Genomic DNA, 12,074 nt, shown 5'->3' on the forward strand with positions numbered 1-12,074 from the left:
AGAATGCCTAGGACTACCAGGGTCATTGGAAGATGGGGCCTCCAATGGCTGATATCAGTTCGGCAGCTGCCGTGTCACCCTGGGACCGGAGCTGTGAGTCAACGGCAACCGGTGGCGATGCTTGCGGGATCTCCTTTGGTGCTCGGCCCGGTCTTTCGTCGGCACCGAGGAAGCGGAAGATCCTGATGTCTGGGACAGCATTGAGACCATCGAGGATCTATCATCGTCCCCTCGATCCTTGGTGGTACTGGTGAGAGGAACAGCCAAGGGAAGCATGTCATAAAGCTCCCAGCGATCTCGGCGTCGATGGGACCGATGCAGGAATAGAAGGAGCAGACTTCGGGGCCCCGAAAAGTTTCTCTATCTTATCAAGGCGTGCCCAACACCCTTTGGGGGTCATCTGATCACACAGACGACACCCACGGACGTCTTGCGAGGCCCCCAGGCAGAGGATACAAACCTCATGCGGATCTGTGATAGACATGGTCCGCAGGCAGTGGGGACACTGACTAAAACCGGTCGATGCCATGAAAAATGCCCAGCAGTTACCGCAAGGCGAGGGTTGGGAATCGAGTTGGGGAAAAAAACAAAAGCAATAGAAAACCTACCACACCGAGGAAGGCACCAACCCCGAAGGGGTACCAGACAAGGAAATCGGCAGGAACCTGAAACTTACAGAGAAAAACAAGAATAATGGAGAGTTTCATGACCACGAGGCAACTGCACCGCGGAAAAGAAGAGACTGAAGGGGGACCTCGTGTGAACGTGCGGATAGTAGCAGGCTAGGCATGTTCAGTCTGCTGGTCAAAGCTTCTAGAAACTTTGACAAAATGTTTCTGTGCCAGGCTCCATCAGACGTCACCCACATGTGAGGACTACCATCCTGCTTGTCCTAGTAGAAAACTTACAAACTGTTAGAAGCATGGGGAAGGCAACATAGAAGGAATGTCCCATAAATGGAGGAAAGAGGACAAAGTTAAGTAAAATTCTCTCAAATCAGGGAATGCAGATACTTCTCAACCCTTCCATCCAAACTCCTAATAAATGTTTTCCTGGTATTCTCATCCACTAACTCATTGGCATTCATCTCAAGAATAATACAAGCTGGACAACAAGTTAAGAATGTAATTTTTTTTTCTTTTTAAATAATCTTGTGACTTTTTTTCTTGTAAAATTCAATACTACAAATCTAAAATGAGGCTTTTTGTGTTTAATACTAAAACTAAAATAAAAGAAGAGGTTTAAAACAAAGTCATTGAAGAGCTATGGTTGGTGTTAACAGCACAAATTCAATGAGGATCCTATAAAACCAAAAAGGGCTTCTGCATCCTACAGAAACTAGGTGTTCACAGCCTGGCCCTTTTGTCCCAACCCATACCCATTTGCTATTATCCCATCCCCTGATCAACGTTTCACTTGCTCTCCATCCCTATCACAAAAACTTGAACTCTCCCCCCCCCCCCCCCAAAAAAAAAAAGCCAACCCAAATCAAAACAAAACAGAAGCCAGTCCACTAAAACAACCTTCAAATAAGGGTTCAGACTCCCTCAATCCTCGTTTGGGAAAGAAAAAAAGGAGTATTTCCGCTTTCCATTCAAATTTCTGTTCTGAAAACGACTGCGCTGGTTTTGTCATTGCTGCTGTGGCTTTCACTTGGTGTCTAGCTTGGCCATTTCTTGCACGTAGATGCCAATGCTTTCGCTGTCAAACAGCAAGAAGTAAATGTTCTTCAAAGAGGAAGAGCTGGAGGAGACAAAGTGGTTGGAGATAGCTCGGAGGATGACCTGAGCTGCTGTCTGCTTTGGAAAGCCATTTCTAAGTGAGGAAGGAGAAAAAGAAAATTAAACATGATTACTGACGACACCAAATTGTAGTATACAAAAACATCCCTATTGCATCAAAAAGGCAAGCATGTACAATCACTCCCCTGCGCTCCTGCCCCTGGTAAAGTGAAGTAGATTTCTTGTAACAGATGTTCTCAATGGACAGTAGGACAAATCAGCCATACATGTGGGTGACATCACTGTACTGCAATGACATGGAACATGCTCTCTCAGAGCTCAGAAAGACCTAAGTGTTTCTGAGCATGGGTGGGTATTCCTTCTCAGCTGCCACTGCATGAGTCTCCAACAAGGACTCTGACTTTTACGGACTGGGGAAACAAATAAGCATGGGGGTAACTTGCTGATACGGCTGTTACTACCCTTAACCAATAAGCCTGATATTTTTGATGCAACGCTAACATTGCTCTCTGCTTCAATGGCAAGAGATAAGAACATAAGAACATAAGAAAATGCCATACTGGGTCAGACCAAGGGTCCATCAAGCCCAGCATCCTGCTTCCAACAGTGGCCAATCCAGGCCACAAGAACCTGGCAAGTACCCAAAAACTAAGTCTATTCCATGTTACCATTGCTAATGGCAGTGGCTATTCTCTAGGTGAACTTAATAGCAGGTAATGGACTTCTCCTCCAAGAATTTATCCAATCCTTTTTTAACACAGCTATACTAACTGCACTAACCACATCCTCTGGCAACAAATTCCAGAGTTTAATTGTGCGTTGAGTAAAAAAGAACTTTCTCCGATTAGTTTTAAATGTGCCCCATGCTAACTTCATGGAGTGCCCCCTAGTCTTTCTACTATCCGAAAGAGTAAATAACCGATTCACATCTACCCGTTCTAGACCTCTCATGATTTTAAACACCTCTATCATATCCCCCCTCAGTCGTCTCTTCTCCAAGCTGAAAAGTCCTAACCTCTTTAGTCTTTTCTCATAGGGGAGTTGTTCCATTCCCCTTATCATTTTGGTAGCCCTTCTCTGTACCTTCTCCATCGCAAAGATAACGGAGAATTGGACTCAGACAGTAATAAACAAGGGCTCTGACTTTTATGGGTTGGGAAAGTGATAAGTATGGGGGTGACCTATACAGCACGGCAGACTGGATGAACCTGTACAGTTGCTGGGCAGACTGGATCGTTTGGTCCTTTTCTGCTGTCATTTCTATATTTCTATGTTTCTCATCAGGCTTTTCACAAGCTAAGCTTCAACTTCACAGGGAGAAGGATGGGACTGTATGGCAGATTAGTCTTACTGTTCATGGATAACACCTGCTACAGGTAAGCAACTTTGCTTTCTTAGTGGACAAGAAGAATAAATTTCACCATACAAATGAGAATTCCCAAGCTAAGGGTTGCAATGAAATAGTTGATTTTTGCTGGATACAGAGGCATTGCATTCCAGTTGAAAAGAGGATGGAGGGAAAGTTGAAGCTCTTAATTAAATAGGTTTCCAAGAACTGCTTTGCCAAAACTACTATCATTGCAAGAGTCTTATTTGAGACAGTAGTACTTGGTAAAAGCATGTATAGTGTAGAGGTGCTCAAACCAGTCCTTGAGTCCTCCCAGTCAGTTAGGTTTTCAGGATATTTCGAATGAATATGCATGAGACTGGCTGAGCACCCCTGGTATAGATGTCCAAGTGGCCGCCTTGCAGATATCTTGAATTGAGACAGTGTGGAGATGGGTTTTAACTTTATTGGTGAGATAATTTCCTATTCCTACACCAATACTAGAAATTGAGTTCAAAAGCCATGTAAATAAAATTTGCTTTTTAACATGTAACTTAACTTTTAACTTGTAAGGCATGTTTAGCTGGATCATAAGAGGAAACAGCTGAGAATTTTTGAAAGTCTTGGATATTTCCAAATAAAACAAAACAAGGCTTTTCTACAATCTAAGGTGTGAAGAGTTTGCTCAGCTTTACTGGAATGAGCTTTCAGAAAAAACATTAGGAGCACAATGGACGGATTTAAATGAAATTACGAAACAACTTTTGGTAAAAACTTGAGTTCTCAATATTATTCTTTTAAAAATGCCTGTGTAGGGAGCATGGATTACTAGCGCCTACAACTCGCTTACTCTGAGTGCTGAGGTTACTGCTATTAGAAATCTGAGATCCATTGTTGCTAATGGTTCACATGATGGACTCAATAATTTAGAGAAAACTCCAGTGTTGTTCCATTGAGAAGAGGAGAAACTTTAATTGGAGGATGAAGACGGTAGATGTTGTTTTGAGGTGTGGGTCCTTGGTCGCTGCAAGAGATGACACCTCCCACAGGGCGGCGCCCTGCGGGGACTTGCAGTGATAGGCTAGCTTCAAGAATAGATGGACACAGAGAAAGGTAGTCTTTATTATACTGCAACGTAGATGGTAACCCGAGGAATGGGCAACGATCCCAGCCAGAAGAGGAGATATCCAATGGCAATGTTCCGTCTGAAAGCTGCAGAGTGACAAGCAGTCACACAGTCTCACCAAGTCCCGAGAGGAAGATGGGTCCGGTAGTGGTCCGCGAAGCGGGGTAGGCCGAGAACCCAGGTCTAGAAGGAAGGCCAGAGAGAGTAGATCCGGTAATGGTCTGCGGTGAGGGGTAGGCCGAGGATCTAGGTAGAGAGAGATGAGAAAATGCAGAGACAGAACTGGAGCGATAGTACTCACTCTGATGCTGGCAGTTGTAGTAGTAGAGAGCCCCGAGGAGCGGAGGTCCGGGATGAAATAAGGCCCCCGAGGCGCTGGTACCTTAGGCGTCCTTGAAGGTGGTAGGCAACCCCAGAGGGTAGATAGGAGCGACGCAAGGCCCCCGAGGAGCAGGTACCTTAGGCGTCCTTGTTGGTAGCAGGTAGAGGGGTGTAGAGGAGCGAGGCAAGGCCCCCGAGGAGCGGGTACCTAAGTCGTCATGGAGTGGGAGTACACAGAGTAGCAGCGTCTGGTAACGTAGAGAGATCAGCATGGAGGATTCCTTGCTAACTCGTATTAGGAATTGTGAACGGAGTTTAAATACCAGAGCTTTTGACGTCATGCGGTGGGGACGCCCCTGAGGTTCCTGCCATGAAGCACGTAAAGGACAGGGCTGCGCGCGTGCCCTAGGTGACTCCAGGAGAAAGATACAAACAATCGCCGGACTGGGGACGCCGGAGGGGTCAGCGTGGAGAAGCGGAGGCAGCCATCTTCCCAAAAGGAACAGAGTCAGGCAGTAAAAAGGTGAGCAATAGAGGGCGCAGCCATCTGCGACCGACAGGCGCAACAGGGGGAGGCCTTAGTGCCCCGCCGTGCACCAGTGCCACCCTGGGAACAGACACCAGCTGGGTCGGTAAGGCACCGATGAGTACATTGAGCTTCTCCAGAAGCAGTAGGAGGACGGGCGGCATCAGTGCCACAAGACCAAAACCCTGGAGCGCCCACTCCATCACTAGCTGGACTCGACGCTCCAGCTCCTCCTCAAACGTTGCCAATGCCAATCCCGACTGGGAGGAAGGAAGAGTGGCCAGATTTTCCTCGGACCCGCAAGGGGAAATCGGCGACTGGCACCAGGACCGGTGGAGACAGTCGCGGACCCCAGGCATTGATGGAGGTTGAGCATTCCTCGCCACAGGTTGCTTTGGGGGCATCACGGCAAAAGCCGGTGCATACCTGTGTCCGGAACCATACATTGATGGTGACTGGTGCTGATGTTTCTTGGTCTTCCCATGATACTCGGCCAGGTCCTTCCCCAGTGCCAAGGATGAGGACGATGAACCCGGCATCATAGGCACAGAGGAGATAGCAACAGTCTCCTGCACCCCTATTCACCGGCAACCTTGACACAACAGATGGTCCCGCCCATGACAATGGCGTCGAATCCATCAATGCAGCTCCGAGGTCCTCCAATGCCGATGGCTCGGACTTCTTTGACCCAAAGAGGTGTCTATCTTATTGAGCTGAAGCAGACGTCCTTCGGAGTCTTCTGGGCGCACAAATGGCAACACCAGACATCATGCAATGCCCCAGGTAGAGGATGGAAACATCATGAGGATTGGTGATTGACATGGTCCTTGGGCACTGGGGGCATCAGCAGAAACCACATGCGGCCATAAGGGGTCAAAACAAAATGGAGAAAAGATGGAATGAAGGCAGCAGGCTTCGATGGACGATGAGCACAGAGGCATTGTCACCACAGGGAAACAGACCACAAAAAGAATCTTAACCGAATGCTGAAAACCCTGACTGGGGGCACTACGGAGAGGGACCTAGATGGACCAGGCGATAGACCGAAGGAAAAAGATTGTGAAAAATGCAAAATCAAAGTTTTCCACAAAGGAAAAGCCAAAAATGTTTTCAGCTCAAGCAAACTGTGAGGCTCAGCGCTCCACGGATAAAAAAAACTGAAGAGGGACTCCACATGGACATGTGGTTTAGGGCATGATCAGGGTGCCTAGTCAAGTTTCTAGAGATCTTGACATAAGTTTTCCACATAAGGTTCCATCTGATGATGTCACCCATATGTGAGGCCTACCATCCTGCTTGCTCTCAAAAAATAAAAGCTTTAGTATTCAACTAAGTCCCTATAAAGGGCAACTGAAATGAGGAAGTCAGGGACTTCTGAAAGTTCACCATGAATCCTAAAGAGAAAAGGTGTCAAGCGTTTAGGATATAGTTTGCTTCCCCTCTTTTGAGGATTTGGGGCCATGTATGGAACAGTAAAAAGCTCTTTGTCAAAGATGGCTTACATCTGTCTGTTCAGGTAATAATAATCAGTACGCACTACTCTGTTGCAAAGAATAGATATCAAATATAAAACAGAGGACTCGGCACAAATTTAATGCCCATAAATTTTCAAATGATTTTTATTTCCAACAAATTTGGTTGGTACTATATAAATGGTGGTGGTGCACAGGGTGTATTCACCCGTTGATAAAGAATCTAATTATTCATAGTCGGATTTGTTTATATATTTTTTTAGGATATAGAGACCGGGATCATGTGCAATTGATATATTTTATAAATCGCTGCCATCTATGCGATGAGTACACACACTGAGGAGATTTGGGAATGAGAAGATGATGGCGTGGTAGTACTTTTAAATAATACATCTTGTCCCCTGAGGAAGCCCTATTCATTTCCTCAGGGGACAAGATGTATGGGTGTACAACAACCTGTTGGGTGTACAACAACCAAGGTGTATGGGTGTACAACAGCCTGTTGGGTGTACAACAACCAAGGTGTATAACAAAGAGAATACATATTCTGTGTGTATAACAACGAACATATATGTCCAGCATATATACAATACATGATTGTAAATTTGAGATATCTTGTATGTAGGCGTTCAGCCAATATATAAATCTTTGTATGATTTATGTGTATTAATTTTGGGATAATTGTGCTGGGTTGGGCATATTAACATTGGATGGTATAGGTATATATTTATAGTGTTTATGTGATGTTCTATAGGTATTGGGGTGATTTTATATGTATGAATGGTATGAATGGTGATAGTATGTTAATGCGTCGTTGATGGGTTTTAATATATGAAGTTTGTAGCACATGTGGGTTCTAATCAAAAACATAAAAAATTTGTTGGGAATAAAAATCATTTGAAAATTTATGGGCATTAAATTTGTGCCGAGTCCTCTGTTTTATATTTGATATTTACATCTGTCTGTGGCAGGAAAAAGGATCCTAAGAGATAAATTCAAATCCTATGTCATAAGGCATTTAAACTAGTTGCCGGGGCTGGCAGAAAGAAATTGGAATGTCACCCACCAAATACAAATGCAATGGAAAAGGGTGAAGTGGATAACAAAACAACGAAATAAGTCACAAAAGTAGTCCAAGAAAAGCAGTAACCTGAACGAGAAAAGCTGGAAAGTATGAGCACAAATGCTCGTAGTTTGGGCAATAAAATCTCAGATCTGCAAGCCCTAATGGTAGAGGCGGACTTGGACGTTGTTGCTGTCACGGAGATGTGGTTCATGGAATCTCATGATTGGGCTATAACTTGTTAAGGAAGGACAGAGAGGACAGGAAAGGGGGAGGAGTGGCTTTTTATGTCAGAAACAATATCCAAGCATCTGAGCTGCAAGAAAGATGGGGCAAAGAAGAAGCACTATGGGCCAACCTAAAAAAAGATGGGGCATCCATTTTTATTGGAGTGGTTTACAGGCCTCCAAATCAAATGGAAGAACTTGACAGAGATCTGGTTGAAAACATCCAAAAGATGGGAAAGAAGGGAGAAGTGGTGATTGTTGGAGATTTTAATGTGCCGGATGTAGACTGGAGAATCCCTTCTGCGGAATCTAACAACAGTAGAGAGATAGTGGATGCCCTGCAAGGGTCTCTGTTCAAACAAATGGTAATGGAACCCACGAGGGATGGAGCTATACTCGATTTAGTGCTCACCAATGGAGATAATGTCTCTAATGTCCAGGTGGGTGCCCACCTCAGCACCAGTGATCAAATGGTAAGGTTTCATATTACAAATAGGATATGGAGAAGAAGCACAAAGACCCGAGTTTTGCAATTCAAAAACATGAACTTTGATGAAATGAGAAAGTATCTGGAAGAAGAACTAGAAAGCTGGGAGAACAAGAGAGATGTGGAACAATGGACCAAAATAAAAGGAGCAATTACCAAGGCAACTACGGTAATCTATATGTTAGAAAAGTAAAGAAAAGCAAAAGAAAAATGAAACCTATCTGGTTCTCAAAGGAGGTGTCTGACAAAATAAAAGCTAAAAGAACAGCGTTCAAGAAATATAAAGGATCCCAAAGGGAGGAGCACAAGGAAGAATACCTGGTGGAACTGAGGGAGACGAAGAAAGTAATCAAGACAGCAAAAAGTCAAGCTGAAGAAAGGATTGCTAAAGAAGTAAAGCGAGGTGACAAAACATTTTTTAGATACATCAGAGAAAGGAGAAAAGTTCCAAGTAGTATAGTGAAATTGAAAGGTAAAAAGGATCAATGTGTGGAGAGAGACGAAGAAATGGCAGAAATATTAAACGTATACTTCAATTCGGTGTTCACTAAAGAGGACCCTGGAGAAGGACCGTCGCTAGTTAACAAGAAACTGGAGGGGCGTGGAGTAGATGTAACTCCATTTATAGAAGAGAATGTATGGGAAGAGCTAGGAAAAATAAAAGTGGACAAAGCCATGGGGCCTGATGAGGTCCATCCCAGGATACTGAGGGAGCTCAGAGATGTGCTGGCAGGTCAGCTGCATGACCTGTTCAATAGATCCCTAGAAACGGGAGTGGTGCCGAGTGATTGGAGAAGAGCGGTGGTGGTCCCGTTTCACAAGAGTGGGAGCAGAGAGGAGGCTGCAAACTACAGGCCGGTTAGCCTCACACCTCGGTGGTAGGAAAGGTAATGGAGTCTCTGCTGAAAGAAAGAATAGTGAACTATCTAGTCAGAAGAATTGCTGGACCAGAGGCAGCATGGATTCACCAGGGGAAGGTCCTGTCAGACAAATCTGATTGACATTTTTGATTGGGTGACTAGGGAATTAGATAGAGGAAGAGTGCTCAATGTCATCTACTTGGATTTCAGCAAAGCTTTTGATATGGTCTCGCACAGGAGGCTTGTGAATAAAATGAGAAGCTTAGGAGTGGGTGCCAAGGTGGTGGCCTGGATTGCAAACTGGTTGATGGACAGAAGACAATGTGTTACAGTAAATGGAATTTACTCTGAAGAGAGAGCGGTGTTAAGCGGAGTGCCGCAAGGATCGGTGTTGGGACCGGTCCTGTTCAATATCTTTGTGAGTGACATTGTGGACTGGATAGAAGGTACGGTTTTGTCTTTTTGCAGATGATACTAAGATCTGCAACAGAGTGGACACGCTGGAAGGAGTGGTGAGAATGAGACGGGATTTAAGGAAGCTGGAAGAGTGGTTGAAGATATGGCAGCTGAGATTCAATGCCAAGAAGTGCAGAGTCATGCATATGGGGTGTGGAAATCTGAAAGAACTGTATTTGATGGGGGGTGAAGGACTGATGTGCACGGAGCAGGAGAGAGACCTTGGGGTGATAGTGTCTAATGATCTGAAGTCGGCGAAACAATGTGACAAGGCGATAGCTAAAGCCAGAAGAATGCTGGACTGCATAGAGAAAGGACTATCTAGTAAGAGAAAGGAAGTGATGATCCCCTTGTACAGGGCCTTGGTGAGGCCTCAAATGGAGCACTGTGTTCAGTTCTGGAGACCGTATCTCCAAAGAGACAGAGACAGGATGGAGGCGGTCCAGAGAAGGGCGACCAAAAAGGTGGATGTTCTTCATAAAATGACTTATGAGGAGAGATTGAAGAACCTAAATATGTACACCCTGGAGGAGAGGAGGAGCAGGGGTGATATGATACAGGCTTTCAGATACTTGAAAGGTTTTAATGATCCATGGTCAACAACAAACATTTTACAATGAAAAAAAATCAGTAGAACTAGGGGTCACGATTTGAAGTTCCAGGGAGGAAGACTCAGAACCAATGTCAGGAAGTATTTCTTCACGGAGAGGGTGGTGGATGCCTGGAATGCCCTTCGGAGGAAGTGGTGAAGACTAAAACTGTGAAGGATTTCAAAGGGGCATGGGATAAACACTGTGGATCCATAAAGGCTAGAGGATGGGAATGAAGAGTAGAGCCACGGGGGTTGCTTGCTGGAATGTTGGCTACTACCTGGTGATTACTACCCTTACTCAAAAAGCCTTCACACGGTTAATGCAACCCCAACATTGCTCTCTGCTTCAACGGCAAGGGGAAATGTGGAAAAGAGGATTTGCATTCAGACAACAACCAACAAGGACTGAACTACACAGTCTGGGTAAACAAACATGGGGGTAGCTTGCTTATTGTGGTGGTTACTACCCTAAACCAATTAAGCCTGATACTTCACTTTGAATGCATACTTGCTCTCTGCTTCAAATGCAGGGGGAAATGTGGAAAAGAGGATTTACATTCAGACAACATCCAACAAGGCATCGATCTGTGCAGTCTGGGTAAACAAGCATCAAGCATGATGCAGCAGTTACTACCCTCAACCATAAGCCTCATGCTCACCTTTTGTTGCGACCGTCGGTCTTCGACGGCTTCGCCCCGCCTACCTTTCACTACGTACGGCTCCTCCCGCTCACCTCGGACTACTGGCTGCTGCGGCATCTGTTTGCCGTCCTCTCCGGCGTCCCCGGACCGACTTTGGTGCTGTCTCCCGCTATGCTCCTCCAAGGTACCTTAGGGCGAGCATGTGCACGCCGCCCTCATCTTTATTTCCACGTTGGTGCGAACCTCAGGGGCGTCCCCCTGATATGACGTCACGCTGCCCGGATATTTAAGCCTACAGTATTTGCTAGCTCATTCAGTTAGCAACGGTAACTCTACGGATGGGATTCGCTCTCCGTACCGAAGCTGCTCTGCCACTCCAGCGCTATCTGGAACTCTTACACCCTTCGGGGTTGCTAACGGGGTACCCGCTCCTTGGGGCCTCTTCTGCTTCTTTCAGGTGCTACCAGGAAACCGGTACTCGCTCCTTGAGGGCCCACATTCCCTGAGTCGCTGCCTGCATCTTCAAACCTTTCTACTTGGAAGACTTCACTAACAGTTTCCATCTGTGAGTACAACTACCATCTATTGCACAGTACTGCTTCACTGGAACCAGGTACTCGCTCCTAGAGGGCCTGATCTCTGTTCCGGTGCCAGACCTCTTGTCTAGTGGAATCTCTGTTACTGCTACGTGAGTACAATACAATTGAGTCTCTCTTGTTATGATTCAGAAAGTGGACCCCTGTTCCGAGGTAGAGTCAGCACTACCAAAAAGGGAGTCAACCCTCTTCGGTCTCTACCGTCGGATGGCAAGGCCTGCTGATGTAGATGTTAGATGAAGGCTTCACCCTGGAAGCTCATGATCCCCCCAGGAGGAGCCTATAGGGACACAGCCGCTGGGACTTAGGAGACTCCCTGAAGACTGAAGATAGTCTGGATGCAGGCGCCTCCTGCAGGTCGTGGGTTCCAGACGGCTGGCGGCTCCAACAGGTCGTAATCAGTCCGGGAGTAGACGTTGAAGGATAGTCCAAAGCCGGTCCAAGGGTCGAAATCCAGAGAGAGGTCGAGAGCCGGTCCAGGAGCAGACATGAGAGTGGTCCGAAGCCAATCCAGGGGCACCACAGGAGAGTGGTCCGAAGCCAGTCCAGGAGCACCACAGGAGAGTGGTCCGAAGCCAGTCCAGGAGCACCACAGGAGAATGGTCCAAAGCAAGTCCAGGAGCAACACAGGAGCATGG

The 12,074-nt window shown here is 46.0% G+C and overlaps 1 protein-coding gene across 3 annotated transcripts in view; it reads right to left on the minus strand.

Annotated features, from left to right (window-relative positions):
* Positions 1–1,116: 1,116 nt before the first annotated feature.
* Positions 1,117–12,074, minus strand: part of LOC115095433 (core histone macro-H2A.2) — a 204,465-nt gene continuing 193,507 nt past the window's right edge. For all 3 annotated transcript variants that reach the window (XM_029609061.1, XM_029609063.1, XM_029609062.1), the window contains exon 10: positions 1,117–1,815. In XM_029609061.1, the coding sequence (XP_029464921.1) occupies positions 1,650–1,815 (166 nt within the window). In that variant the 3' untranslated portion in view covers positions 1,117–1,649. The remainder of the gene's footprint in view (positions 1,816–12,074) is intronic.

The sequence above is a fragment of the Rhinatrema bivittatum genome, chromosome 7 (genome assembly GCF_901001135.1).
Source record: "Rhinatrema bivittatum chromosome 7, aRhiBiv1.1, whole genome shotgun sequence".
Classification (NCBI taxonomy): Eukaryota; Metazoa; Chordata; class Amphibia; order Gymnophiona; family Rhinatrematidae; genus Rhinatrema; species Rhinatrema bivittatum.